This window comes from Rhododendron vialii, chromosome 5a (assembly GCF_030253575.1).
Source record: "Rhododendron vialii isolate Sample 1 chromosome 5a, ASM3025357v1".
NCBI classification, from domain to species: domain Eukaryota; kingdom Viridiplantae; phylum Streptophyta; class Magnoliopsida; order Ericales; family Ericaceae; genus Rhododendron; species Rhododendron vialii.
The window spans coordinates 34,937,650-34,952,010 of record NC_080561.1 but is presented as its reverse complement, the minus strand read 5'-3'; the positions used below and the strand labels follow the sequence as shown (position 1 = coordinate 34,952,010).

The 14,361-nt window shown below is 45.1% G+C and overlaps 1 protein-coding gene across 7 annotated transcripts in view; it reads left to right on the top strand.

The window, feature by feature from the left end:
• Positions 1-14,361, top strand: part of LOC131327047 (receptor-like protein EIX2) — an 84,671-nt gene that overhangs the window by 20,750 nt on the left and 49,560 nt on the right. For 3 of the 7 annotated variants that reach the window (XM_058360025.1, XM_058360026.1, XM_058360027.1), the window contains exon 2: positions 10,331-10,373. Coding sequence is in view for 2 of the 7 variants with exons in the window: in XM_058360021.1 (XP_058216004.1) it covers positions 7,203-10,160 (2,958 nt within the window). In the remaining 5 variants the exon portion in view is untranslated. Of the gene's footprint in view, positions 1-7,125; positions 10,170-10,330; positions 10,374-10,819; positions 11,101-14,361 lie in introns of those variants that run through there. The other 4 variants (XM_058360021.1, XM_058360023.1, XM_058360022.1 and 1 more) reach the window with 4 other exon arrangements.

Sequence of the window (14,361 nt, the reverse complement as noted above, 5' to 3'; positions counted from 1 at the left end):
GACCGGTAAGCCCATAGAACGCGTGGCAATTCTTCAGCCCATTTTCCTCTTTTGGAGTTCAGCCGACGCTTGATTCCAGCACAGACAGTCTTGTTCGTGGCCTTTGCCTGGCCATTTCTTTGTGGGTAGGCTGGTGTGGAGTTGAAAAAATGTATCCCAAACTCGGCACAAAGGTTGGTGAGGTCCTTGCCGACGAATTGAGTTCCGTTATCAGAGACGATGGCGTATGGGACGCCGAACCTGGTAACAATGTTTCGCCATACAAATATTCGAACATCAGCCTCAGTCGTTGTCACGAGGGGTTCAGCTTCAACCCATTTGGAGAAGTAGTCTGTTGCCGTAATCAGAAACTTGAAACCTCCAGGAGCCGTTGGTAATTTTCCCACGATATCGAGCCCCCATTGGGTAAAGGGCCAAGGACTAGTGATGGGGGAAAGGTTCTGGGCAGGCTGTTTTGGGATGGGTGAAAGCAGCTGGCAGGGTCGGCATTTGCGGCCAACTTCCTCGCAGTCTTTCTTCATGTTCTTCCAGAAGTAACCTTGGCTTATGGCACGTTGACAGAGGGAGCGGCCGCCAGAATGGCAGCCACAGCTGCTTGAGTGAAGTTCTGTCAGAATTTCTGGCACTTGGGTGCGGTGGACGACAAGGAGGTAAGGTCCAGAGATGGATTTCCTGTATAGTTGGCCGCTTTCAGAAAGCCAGTAGTAAGCGGCCTTGTTTCTCACACGGTGAGCTTCCTTTTTGTCTGTAGGTAGGGTGTCGTGCTTTAGGAACGCAACGATCTCATCCATCCAGCTGGGACCGAGTTCGACATTGAGTACCTCTGGAGTGGGTTCAAAGGACGGGTGGTCAATGCTGCCAAAGTTGATGGTTCTGAATTCTGAGGCAGTGGACGCGGAGGCGAGGCCTGCAAGTGCGTCTGCATGTGCGTTGTGCTCGCGGTTGATCTGTTCGATGCGGAATTTGTGGAACTGAGAGATGAGCTTAGCTGTTGTGGCTTGATATTTCAGCATTCGAGGGTCCCGAGCTTCATAGTCGCCGAGTACTTGGTTAACGATGAGTTTGGAGTCACAGTAGACAACGAGGTTGGCGACCTTCATTGTGATGGCTGAGCGTAAGCCAGCGAGGAGTGCCTCATATTCTGCTTCGTTGTTGGTGGCTGGGAAGTCGATGGTGAAGGAGCTTTCATGAAGTGTTCCACAAGGTGAGACCAAGACTACCCCTGCTCCGGCTCCGTTGCTGTTGGAAGCCCCGTCGACGTTAAGTCGCCAAGTTTCGCCTTGGAAAAGGTGCCATGGCATGGTCTGAGAGCTATGTTTAGCAACATCTGGTGGGGTTGGAGCATTGAGTTCCACTGTGTCTTCTGGAGTGAGTTCTGCTATGAAGTCGGCCAACACCTGGCCCTTAATTGCTGTTCGTGGCTCAAAACTGATGTCGAAGTTCGCAAGTTCGACAACCCATTTTGATACTCGGTTGGAGAGATCTGCCTTCCGAAAGAGAGCTTGAGGGGGTGTTCCGTTAGGACGACGATGGGGTGCGACTGGAAGTAGGGCAGGAGTTTCCTGGCCGCTAAGACCAGAACAAGGGCTAGTTTTTCAAGTGGCAGGTAGCGAGTTTGAGCTGGAAGAAGTGTCTTGCTTGTGAAATAGATGGGCTTGTCATCGGCGCCTTCCCGCCGTACAAGTGCGGAACTTGTTGCATGGGCGGAAACGGCGAGATAGAGATGTAGAGTCTCGAACTCTTTGGGTTTCACCAGAAGGGGAGCCGAATTTAAGTAGTCTTTAAGTTCGGCCAAAGCGGAGTCACAATCTGGGGTCCATTCAAAGTTGCGCCGGCTTTTTCCCTTTAAGGCATGGAAGAATGCGTGACATTTGTCTGAGGATTTGCTGATGAAACGGTTTAAAGCCGCTGCCATCCCGGTGAGCCTTTGTACTTCCTTGATTGTCCTTGGTGGGCGCAAATCTTTAACAGCCTTAATTTGGTTAGGGTCGGCCTCAATACCTCTTCGAGTGACGAGGTGCCCGAGGAATTTCCCGGCGCTTACTCCGAACGCACATTTTTCAGGATTTAGTCGGAGCTTATGGAGCTTGAGGATTTCGAAGACTTCCGCCAGGTCTCGTAAGTGGTTGGATTCCTGCTTGCTCTTGATGACCAGGTCATCAATGTAAGCCTCCACAGTGTGGCCAATTTGTTCTTGCAACATCTTGAATATTGCTCTGTTGAACGTTGCACCTGAATTCTTGAGTCCAAAGGGCATGACACGGTAGCAGAAGATGCCATAAGGCGTGATGAAAGCGGTTTTTTCCATGTTGTCGGGGTCCATGGCAATTTGGTGGTAGCCACGGTAGGCGTCCAGAAAACTTAGTCGAGCATGGCCTGCTGTTGCATCCACGAGTTGGTCAATCTTCGGAAGCGAAAACCAATCTTTTGGACAAGCGTCGTTGAGATTGGTATAATCCACGCAGACTCACCATTTGCCATTTTTCTTCTTCACGTCAACAGTGTTGGACATCCATGTTGGGTATTGCACTTCTTGAATTGCATTGGCTTCCAGTAGACGCTTGACCTCTTCGATGACGGCGTCGGCGTGTTCGGCGGCGGAACGCCGCGCCTTTTGGATGACAGGTTTGGCGTCTTTTTTGATGTTGAGAGAGTGACTGATGAAATTGGGGTCGACTCCCGGCATTTCGTTGGGGGTCCAGGCAAAGACTTCTATATTTTCCTTGAGGTATTGAAATATTTCTTCGCGGTCAGCCTCGCTAATCGAAGAGCTGATTAAGAAAAAACGGGAGCCATCCTCGTTAATCGGCATTTGGACGAGGTCCTCTTCGGCTTTGTCTTCGGCTTTTTGGTCGACGTCGTTGATCACTGCTATGTCGGGTACTTCAACCCATTGTACTTCTTTGGCTTTAGCCGAGTTGTGGACGGCCGAGACGTAGCACTTTTTGGAGGCTACTTGGTCACCTCTCAGATCTTCTTGTCGTCCGTTGGAGTCGATGAAGCGGACAACCTGGTGGTAGGTCGAAGCGATTGCTTGCATGTTATGAAGTCAAGTTCAGCCAAGAATTGCATTGTACGGGCTTGGCACGTTGACGACGATGAACTCGACGGTCAACGTTTTCGAACCTGTGACGACCGGAAGGAAGATTCGCCCGAGTGGCCAGACCGGTGCTCCGTTGAATCCGATAAAAGGGACTTCGGCGGGTTGTAGGGCTGACTCTGGGAGGTCAAGCTTTTTGAACAGATCATAGAACATCACCTCTGTCGAGCTTCCCTGGTCGATGAGGATTCTCTTGACATCGTGGACTCCGATTTGCACGGTGACGACTAGAGCATCAGAATGTGGAGTTGTACGAACTCGAGGTCGTGCTCTGTGAAAGTTATGGTCCACTTGGGTGTTTCGTCTGGACGCGGGCATTTTGACCCGGGTCTTACCGCGAGCACCTGTTTAGAAGTGGAAGCGCGATCGAGGTCGGCTCTGAGGTGCGCCTCGGATTCCTTCGTCACCGGGCCGTGGATGACATGTATCGTTGGCCTTGGTTCGTTTGGGTTGGGATTTCCGACGGGTGGGAGGGCGGGTGTTTTTGCTTGATCAATGTATTTGTCGAGGTGGCCTTGGGCCGCCAAGCGTTCCAACAATGCTTTGTATGGAGCACATGCCGTTGTGTAGTGGCCGAGCTCATTGTGATACGAGCACTTCTTTATTGGGTTCTGATCCGCCTGGCCGTTGTCCGTGCCGAGTTTGCCTTGCGGCCACTCGAACCATGGCTGCCTCATGATTTCCTTTAGGAAGGACCAGATGGGTTCTTTGTAGTGGGTGGTTTCGGCCACATAATCGTGCTCTTTTGGCTGGCGTTTCCTCCCTTCTTTGATGTTGTTGACGTGTTTTTTTGGCTGGGATTGTTGAGTTGCGATTGGTGTCTGCGGCTGAGGGGCTGTCGTCGGTAGGCAGGCTGTTGAATTGGGGATCCCCTGAGCGGCTCGGTCTGCGTAGAACTCTTCAAGGGCACAAAATCGTTTTATGACACGCATCAACTCTCCCATGCCGTGCGGAGGTCGAATAGCCAGTTTGTCGAGTATTTTACTCTCAAATTCCAACCCATTTTTGAAGGTACAGGCGGCCCAGTACTCGTCGATTCCGGGAATTTCATTAAAAAGTTGCCAGTAGCGCTCTGCGTAGTGCCTGAGCGTTTCATTTGGGAGCTTCCTCATCTGGGTCAAGGACTTAGGCTCCTTCGCTGTTCTGTTACTTATGATAAAGCGGGTGTTGAAGGCGCGTTCAAGGTCAGCCAGGTTCCGTATGGATCCAGCGGGCAATTTGTTGAACCACTGGAGTCCAAGAGAGCCAAGGCTGGATGGGAATGCTTTGCATTTGATTTCATCCTTCGTAGTGCACAGCTCGATGGTTTAGCGAAAGTGAATGAGGTGAGTGTAAGCTTCGCAGCTGCTTGGGTCAAACTTCGTGAATTTTGGTAGGTGGAAATTGGGTTCGGCGATGGTGTTGATGATGTGGGAGGTGAAGGGTGAGATACCAAGGTCCTTTAGTTGCCGTTCAAATCCAGGACGCGGTGGTTTGCCTAGCTCGTCCGTGCGCGGCCTCTTTGGGTGCTTCTCTCTTTCTGATGTTTTCTCGCGTACTCGGCTGCGAAGCTTGTCCCGCAGGTCCGTTGTTTCCCTACGGGGGTGGTCGACGGACTTCTCTTTGTTGCAATAGGTTTTGTTCCCATTCTCCGCCCCTTCGATCCGTATGCCTTTGCCATTCCGCCGAACATCGTTCTCATTATCCAAGTTTTCTGGTGGTATCCCCTCGAGGCGTTCAGAGACACGCCTGGTTTCGACGGAGTCTCGGTTTCGGCGTGAGGCCGTTGTGCGAGAGAACTCCGCGCGACCAGTCGAGTACGTGCTCGTGAATGATTCGGTGTCCCTTGTGCGTGTTCGCTCGTGGTGGGACCTCGAGTGGTGTGTACCAGATGTTGCAGGTTGTTTGTAGAGGATAATTTCCTTGGCGTTCCCTTTTTCTGGCGTAAACCAACGCGGTCTTTGACGGAGACGCGGTGGCCCTTGTTGGGGTGGTCTCGCGGCGGCGGAGGTGGAGGAGGGGGAGGAGAATTTCTTCGCGTCCGTCGTCCGCCTCTGGTAGATCTGGAGGCGGCTGGGGTTGCGTCCTGTATATGTTGCTTCATCTGGGCCACTTCCGCCCTTAGCGCTACAAGTTCGTTGTCCCTTTCGTCGTCTCGTCGTTGCAGAAGGCGGATGTAGGCCGTTGTTATGTCGTCTGCGGCTGGAGAAAGCCCAGAATCTGGGGGGAGTGAGATGGACATGTGCCTTTCTGAAAACGGTGGGAGGATTGCATTTCCACTGGTGTCTTTGGCTCCCGAAACGGAAACGTTTTGTGGATCTCCGCCCATCGCTGTTGAGTTTTTGACCGTCTTTTTGAGAGGAAGGTGGTTTGGAAGAGAGTTTGAGCCGTTTGGATCAGAGGCTGAGAAAGTTTCACGTCGGGTTCACCAATTGTGTGGCCCGTCTCTTCCGGCTTGAGTCCTTCCTTCGCTGGTTTAGTGGTCTCCTAGCCTTCTCCACGCAGCCTGCACAATGAGCGCACAACTAAGATCTGGCCGGGGGTTGCCCGGCAAGGCCCTCCGGCGAGAGGATAAGTATGTGCAGGAAGAGAGGAAAGAGACTAGGGTTTTGAGTAGATATTCACGTGTAAGAGTGCGTACCTTCCTGAGGTGTTATCCTTCAGTATTTATAGAATCTCCATAGCTTGCTCTCCAAGCACAGGCACATGCCTTGCGCGGATCAGGTGACGTCATCATGACGCCATTGAGCAGATCTGGTAACTGCTTTTTGGGGGTGAGCTGGCACGATCCATGTGCGCCCATGATTATCTTTTGTTATAACCGTTTTTGCACGCTGGACAACGCACAACCCAGCAGCTAGTCGCCATCGACAGCGCCCATGCTCTGCAGGTGGCCGAACACGACCCTTACCGATCCTGACTTACGACCGGCAGGAGAATAATTGTTGCACAAGGATCCAACGACAGATGTGGCCGAACACGGATCAGCCTTCCGCCGAGCCTGGACCGGTGTGGAACGGCGATGAACAGTAGGGACGGTAGCCGTGCTCAAAGACCGGGCTCGGCACAGATTTTGTTTGGTTCGTTCTATAGCGAACTCTCATGTTCGGCCTTCTACACTTAGTCGTTTGAAAATACTGCATGTTTCAAAAACAAGGGTCGGATCTATGGGGTGACGGTGGTGGTGATTTGTCTCTACCAGGGGTAGGTGTTAGGGATTTTTGGTTTGGATTTTTCTTGTTGGTTTTATTTTCTGCTGTGTTGTTTGGTTTTCTCTCCCCTTGGGAGATTTTCTCATCCTTCGTGGGTGCTGTTTGGCGTAGGGGTGTGTGAGTTTTGGTTCTCTATGAGAGATTGGTGTGGTGTGGCACTGTTGCTCTCTGATGCAATATAGGGAGTAGGTCTTTCTTTTGAGCCTATTCGCCTGTTTGGCTATTCTCCATTGTCTAAGAAAGGGTATGCCCTTTGAATCTTTGATGTACTCTTTTTGGTATTAATGAAATCTTCTAAACTTTGGCCAAAAAAAAAAAAAAAAACACGGGGAGGAAAAAAGAAAAGGAGAAAACATACACAACAAAACGAGGAAATAGAAAAACACACACACAAAAAGAGGGAAAAAAAGTGAAAAAAATGAAGGTTCTGCTGGGGCAACTTCTTGTCTTGCACTTAATTAGTGAATCGTAATTAAGAACGGCTTGAGTTTTCCAAAAATTTAAAAAAATTGGGCCTAGATTGTGACCAATGACTACTTTACTATATATAGCCTCCTCATGTGACCAATGACTTGAGCTACAACCACAGATTTTCGGAATTCAGATATGTTTATTCAATTGGGCATTGCTTGAGGTTATAATCACAGTTATTACTAAGCAATTGCAGGACTTCGTTCCATCCACATGTATCGCCTTATCAGAATTTTCAACCATTTGACCAAGAAGAGTTTGAAACAGGAACGCTCACTGACATCATCACTGTTGACTTCTAAGTCTTCCCTCTTAAGCATTGTGGTGTATAAAATGGTGACACATTTCATTGATTAACATAACTAAAAAAACACAGTCTGCAAATTCTCATTAGCCTGTGTTCTTACAGCTTCCTCTTGTTCTTAATTTTGCGCACGGAAATGTTAATCTCTACAGGCAAATGCTCTATGCAACTTCTCCATGTTTTCCTCCTTGGGGTATTACCATACTTGAACCTTGCACTCTCCTCCTCAGGAGTTGGAGAGCATGCTGAAACAATCAGGTGCATTGAGAGGGAGAGACAAGCTCTCCTCAACTTCAAACAAGATCTTATCGACAATTATGGTCGTCTCTCTTCTTGGGGGAGTACTAAAGACTGTTGCAAATGGGAAGGGGTCCACTGCAGCAACCACAATACTACTACAAGTCACATAACCATGCTCGATCTTCATACAAGGTATGATGATCGTCCTATTTTGAAGCCTCTTAGAGGTAATATCAGCCCTTCATTGCTTGAATTACACCATTTGAGGTACTTGGACCTTAGTGGAAATAATTTCTCTGGCCCAATTCCTCATCAGTTCAGCAACCTTTCCAACTTGAAGCATCTTGATCCCGCCTACAATCGTATGTTGAATAACGAAAACCTTGAGTGGCTTTCTCATCTTTCTTTACTAAGTCACCTCGACCTTTCTGGGGTTGTACTCAGTAATGCAACTGGTTGGGTTCAATCTATCAGTAATCTCCCTCTCCTCAAAGAGTTGCACTTGTTTTATTGTTCCCTTCCTAATGTCACTAAATTTTCCTCATTCCATTTTAATTCTTCTGTGTCCCTGTCCGTCGTTGATCTATCTTTCAATAGTCTATCTTCTTTGATATTCAACTGGTTGTTCAATGTCAGTAGCAGTCTCACTTATATCGACCTTGGAGGTAACAAGTTAAAAGGTTCGATTCCTGATGCCTTTAGAGACATGGGTTCACTCACAAACCTCAGTCTCAAAGGCAATCAACTTGAAGGTGGCCTTCCGAAATCCTTTGCGAATTCAAGTCATTTGCAGTCTCTCGATCTGTCGGATAATATTCTAACGGAAGAGCTTCACGAGTTTCTGCAAAAGTTGTCTGGTGCAAAGAATTCATTAGAGATATTGGTTTTATCTAATAACAGGCTTAAAGGTCCATTTCCTGATTTCACTAGATTTTCTCTATTGAGAGAATTGTCCCTCAACAAGAATGCATTGAGTGGCACATTCCCAAAATACATTGGAAACCTTCCGAATCTTGGTTATTTGGATTTGTCGGGGAATCAAATTACAGGGTCATTCCCCGATCTTTCAGTGTTTCCATCATTGGAAATGTTATTTCTTGAAAACAACCAGTTGAATGGGACTATAGACAGAAGTATTGGACAGCTTCACAAGCTTATGTATTTCGATTGTGCTTCCAACTCATTAACAGGCATAATCTCTGAAGCTCACTTCTCAAATCTCTCTAGTTTGTGGTATTTGGACCTCTCTTATAACGCACTAACTTTTAACGTCAGTTCTGATTGGGTTCCCCATTTCCAACTTGATGTTATAAAGTTGTCTTCTTGCAAGTTGGGCCCTCATTTCCCAATGTGGCTTCGAACTCAAAACGAATTTTCTGTGCTTGATATCTCTGGTGCTAAAATTGTAGGTAATATACCTAGTTGGTTCTGGGATCTAACCTTGAGATTATCTTCTCTAAATCTCTCTCACAATCAATTTAATGGCTTGTTGCCTGATCTATCTTTGAGGTTTCGGTTGTATCCTGGAATAGATTTAAGTGATAATCTTCTTACAGGTCCAATACCCCTACTTCCTGCTAATGTATCGTCTTTGAATCTCTCCAAGAATAAGTTTGAAGGCTCCCTTTCTTTCTTATGCGCAATTACTGGAGAGCAACTCTTCTATCTTGACCTCTCAAATAACCGACTATCAGGGGAGCTTCCATATTGTTTGTCCCACTTCAAAAAAGTATTCATCCTTAGTTTGGCAAACAACAATTTTCATGGGGAAATTCCCAGCTCAATCGGCTTGCTAAGTTACATACAAACATTGAACTTGCGTGACAACAATTTGTCCGGGGAAGTGCCTTCTTCTCTTAAGAGATGCAATATGCTGCGTATTATTGACTTGAGAGGTAATAGATTCACAGGAATAGTACCAGCATGGTTAGGGACACACTTGACAAGTTTGATTGTCCTTATTCTTCGATCCAACGAGTTGAACGGAAGCATACCTTGGCAAATATGTCATCTTAACCGCATTCAAGTATTGGACTTATCCCAGAATCATTTATCAGGAAATATGCCATCGTGCTTTTCCAATTTTACTGCTCTAGTGGAAACTAATAAATCTGTTGCCTCGGCTTCTTTTGGTTACGTAGCATATGGTGCATCTCTTGGCGATGGGATTACGTCTTATTACTCAGGTTCATATGAAGCTAATGCATTTGTGCAATGGAAAGGACAAGACCAGGAGTACAGCAAAAATCTAAGACTACTAAAGACCATTGATCTGTCTAGCAATAAATTATCCGGAAAAATTCCTGAACAAGTTGGGAGTCTTGCAGGGTTGCATTCCTTGAACCTCTCGAGAAACACTTTGACAGGAAAAATCATCCAAGAGATCGGTCAGATGAAAATGTTGGAATCACTTGACTTGTCTGCAAACAAACTTTCTGGTGAAATTCCTGGAAGCCTTGCTCATCTAAATTTTTTGAGTGTTTTGAACCTGTCAAGTAACAACTTGTCTGGCGAAATCCCATTAAGCACACAACTCCAAAGCTTTAATGCTTCTGCATATTCTGGGAATCCTAACCTTTGTGGGCTTCCACTTCCCCACAAGTGCCTTGGAGATCCTCCAATTACTCCCCAACCCAAAGACAAAAGCATTCAACAAGATGAGGATAGGTCCATTACTCAAGGATTTTATGTTAGCATGGGGCTTGGTTTCTTCTTCGGATTTTGGGGAGTTTTTGGCACTATACTTTTCAATAGTCGGTCTCGGCATGCATTTTTCATGTTCCTAAACCACATAACGGATTGGATCTATGTGACCATAGCGTTGAACTGGGCTAGACTACAAAGGAAGCTTTAGATCCTGTCGGTGAGTATCATTTTCAAAATTTTGACTTCCCTTAATTTTTTTGGTAGATCACTGCATAGGCGTAAAAAACTTCTTTTAAATCCTATTTAGGAGTCAATCACAAATATTGCTCATATTTTCGGAATGTATCAGCATATTCTGTAACCACAATATATGTGCAGGTCATATTGCGGAACAAGACTCTTTGGTCCTGAAATTGCTATGGTAACTTATTCTACGACCCTAGTTTTTAACTACGAAACGGCTTGGTATCTCCCATATGTTAGCTGTCATTATTTGATTACAGGATCCCAAAGTTAGCCTAAGTTTCAAGATTTGCAATTTAATTGGGTAATTAGTGGGATCATATATCCAACTACTACCCTAGTTTTTCCTTTTCTTTTTTGCCAATCCGTTCAATGATCATATATCCATTTTTCTGTTTTTGCTTTCATTTTTCGCATGAGCTCCTAGAAACGAGTTTATGTGTCATTGCAATTAAATCATGTGTTTGGGAGCACTTAATCTTCTATTTTGCACTATGTAAATTGTGAATTGTGGATAGTTTTGGAATATCGAAAATACTACATGGCACAGTTTGAATACCACATGCTCTCGGTTTCTTACTATTTATACAGATAATTGATAAGGATTGCTCTGATTTGCTGCAGATAATGTTTGGTTGCTGCACCTTTCCAAGGAGATAGCTAAATTGACTATATTTTATAGGACCTCTCCGGTTCTCCTGCTATGTTGTTCAGCGAGCCCATGCTTTAGCAGCATAAGCCTTAGTTGATTTTGTTGATAGTCTTAGCAAGGGATAGAAGAGTGGTCACTACACGCACCACAGATTATTCTTCTTACCCTATTAATGTTTGCTTTTGTTGGCGACTCCAGAAACCATAGCCATCTCTAATTATCCTTGCTTGGCGCAGTTCTGTATATTTATTTATTGGGGCAGTGTGTTTATTCTCTGTTCTTTTTTTATATTTCTTTTTAGAAGCTAGAGAGTAGAAAGGATGTCCCAGCCAATTCAGCTCCTTGATTTATGGTTTTTGGCTACTTGGTTCAGTTCTCTATTCCCACTATTCAGTACCATCCTAAGGAACTATGAATTGGAACGCACATCCCGACAATGGTACACTAACATTCCAAATACAAAATTCACTGATGCTTTTCCTACTTATTTTCTTACCATTTTGCCAAAGTTGACCAAAATAAAATATAATCATCTAAAAAAAATTTTGGAGCACTAACGGGACATGTAAAATAAAATCTGTCAAAATGCTTTTAAAAAGAATTTTACATCAAAAATCCGAAAAATAACACTCCACTTATTGAATTGTGATCTCTTGTTATATCGTAATGTATAGAAGTCTACCCTCGTCATACCATACCACTATTGAGGACATGTGGTATAGCTTTCTAAATCATGTTCCTCAAAGCAGAGCGATGCGCTTTCCAATCAACATACGTGCATATCAATGGGGTTAAATTGAAACACGGCATCTCAAGCCGTATCGTTAGCACAGTTTTCTGCACTTCTTTTTGGATTCATTCAGAGGTAGACACTTCCTTTCCTTTTGACAATTAAAGGATGATGTTGAAGGTTCTGGTTAGTTTAGTATCCTAGATTTGTTGTACTCTTGGGAACTGTGTGCCTCATCTGGGCCAGATTCTGTAGAATGACGGACCTATGGATCCTTGTTTCGTTTATTTTGTGAACTCTTTGTATTAATAGCCATCTATCAATTGAGGCACTTCTGTTTCCCAAACAAAAATGTGGTGTAGAAATGGATATAGTGATAATCAACAAGGAACTTGGGGGTCAATGAGTGAATGGGAATGGTCAATAAGGAGATCAAGTACTCTATTTGGTAATGCTTAGTAAGAAACAACAATATAAAAAGAGGTTATTGGAATGAGTTCTCTCTTTGTAACTGTACTTCAGTGTGCAGGCTGTTCCTTACTAGTTAAGTGAGGAACGAAGAACGACGGTGTTAGCTTTTAATTTATGTAGGGTGTATGGTTTGCATCTAGCAAACCTATATCCAGCGGGGGACTAAACTTCGTACTTGTCGCAACTTTGGCACCGTTTTTCATTTCATCGTAATTGATTCTCATTTCGATGAAAGAGTTTTCTCGTTTCCATTATAAAATATATATATGTTGAATGTCATTCGTTTAGTTATGATGGGCGAGGGTGAGAGATCACTGTCTAATTGAAAGCTGATATATTACTACAACTTAAGGGATCTCAACTGAAGAACATCACCCGCGCGGAAAGGGAATAATGTTTTGATTATAATCAAAGATTGCAGTAGATTACTCATGCATCGCATGCACGTGTGCTTTTACTAGTACCACTTAGAAGACGACCAACATAAAAAGCTATTTAAGGTTTCTTTCTCGAAAAGGGGGAGGCGACGACGATTGAACTATAGCATCTTAAAATCACAAGTAATGTTCGTTCCTCAAATTCCTACGGAATTGAACCAATCAATTTGGTGTCCAAGTTAAGGAATAATCTATGAAAACTTTATATCCATCTCAAAACCAATTGGCATTGAGGGGAGAGGTCCCAGATATTATTAAGTGATCACCCATTCCACTCTCAAGCAATGTGAGATTCATTTCTTTAACATCCCCTCTCACGTATAGTTGTGTTAGAGGTCTGTCACGTGTGGCCACTTTTTGGGTCCTATCATCATGTATTCTTTTTGCTGGTTTGTCATCTTGGAGTGTGGATTGTGAATTTTTAAAATGTTGGGCGGAACGGACCCCGCTTTGTTACCATAAGAAGTGGTAAAATTATCCACGTATTGTAACGCCCCAAGCAGACCACTGGCCCAGTACCCTGATTTTGATCCACAAGCCACACCACATGACCCAAAAGCTTAAGCACAAGGTACTAGTAGTAGCCCACAAAGTTTGTTATATGCCCAAAATCATCCATGTAGACTTCCGATGTGGGACGGGGTGTTACAATCTCCCCAACTTTATAGCCTCGCGCCCTCGCGAGGGGTTGAGCACTATAATCACCATTATAAACCAAACCAACAACCAAATCAAACCAAACTCCAAGGGCCCACACGGTCGTGTACAACCTGGCTTTGATACCACCTGTAACGCCCCAAGCAGACCACTGGCCCAGTACCCTGATTTTGATCCACAGGCCACACCACATGACCCAAAAGCTTAAGCACAAGGTACTAGTAGTAGCCCACAAAGTTTGTTATATGCCCAAAATCATCCATGTAGACTTCCGATGTGGGACGGGGTGTTACAACAAATCTTGTGGGCTACTACTAGTACCTTGTGCTTAAGCTTTTGGGCCATGTGGTGTGGCTTGTGGATCAAAATCAGGGTACTAGGCCAGTGGTCTGTTAGGGGCGTTACAGGTGGTATCAAAGCCAGGTTGTCCACAATTGTAACATAACTTAGGCGAGCCATCACAACTATAACCATAATGAGATTTCCCACAACGATTGCATAACCACTCAATCCGCTCACTCCTATCATCCTTTGACTGCGCTGGCGTACAAATCCTCTTGTTAGAGTTACTATCCTCACTGCTCTGTCCTAATTGCCACCATTCTCTAGATCTCTTAAATTGGCGCTCCTCACTCATCTTCTCCTCTTTTAAATCATTCTCTGCTATCAATGCTTTAGTCACAAGTTTAGGTAGTGTCTTAACGTCAAGTAGAGAAACCCTTCCATGAATATCGAATCGAAGCCCCCTTTGAAAATGCCACACCTTATCTGTTTCTTTTTCCACCAAAACTCCTGCATACCTTGACAATTCATCAAACTTTTGCTGATACTCCGCCACCGACATATTTCCCTGCCTTAAAGCTAAAAACTCAGTCCGCATTTGGTCTTTAACTGCTGGTGGGATGTACTTCTCCTCAAAATCCTTTTTGAAATTGCTCCATACTAATTCATTCTGCTTATCTTTGTAATGCTGCTTTGCTGACCGCCACCAATGCTCAGCTCCCCCCTGCAGCTTATATGCAGCAAAAGACACCTTTTGGACCTCAGAACAACCTAACACATCAAAGATCTTTTCCATTTGCAATAGCCAAGCCTCAGCATCCGATGGCTTATCAGTCCCCATAAAAGACGGTGGATTAGTCTTCAGAAATCTATCAAAAGTATTGCCTTTATCCAATGTCAGAAACCTTGATGCAGTTGCTGGTGCCACTTGGGCCTG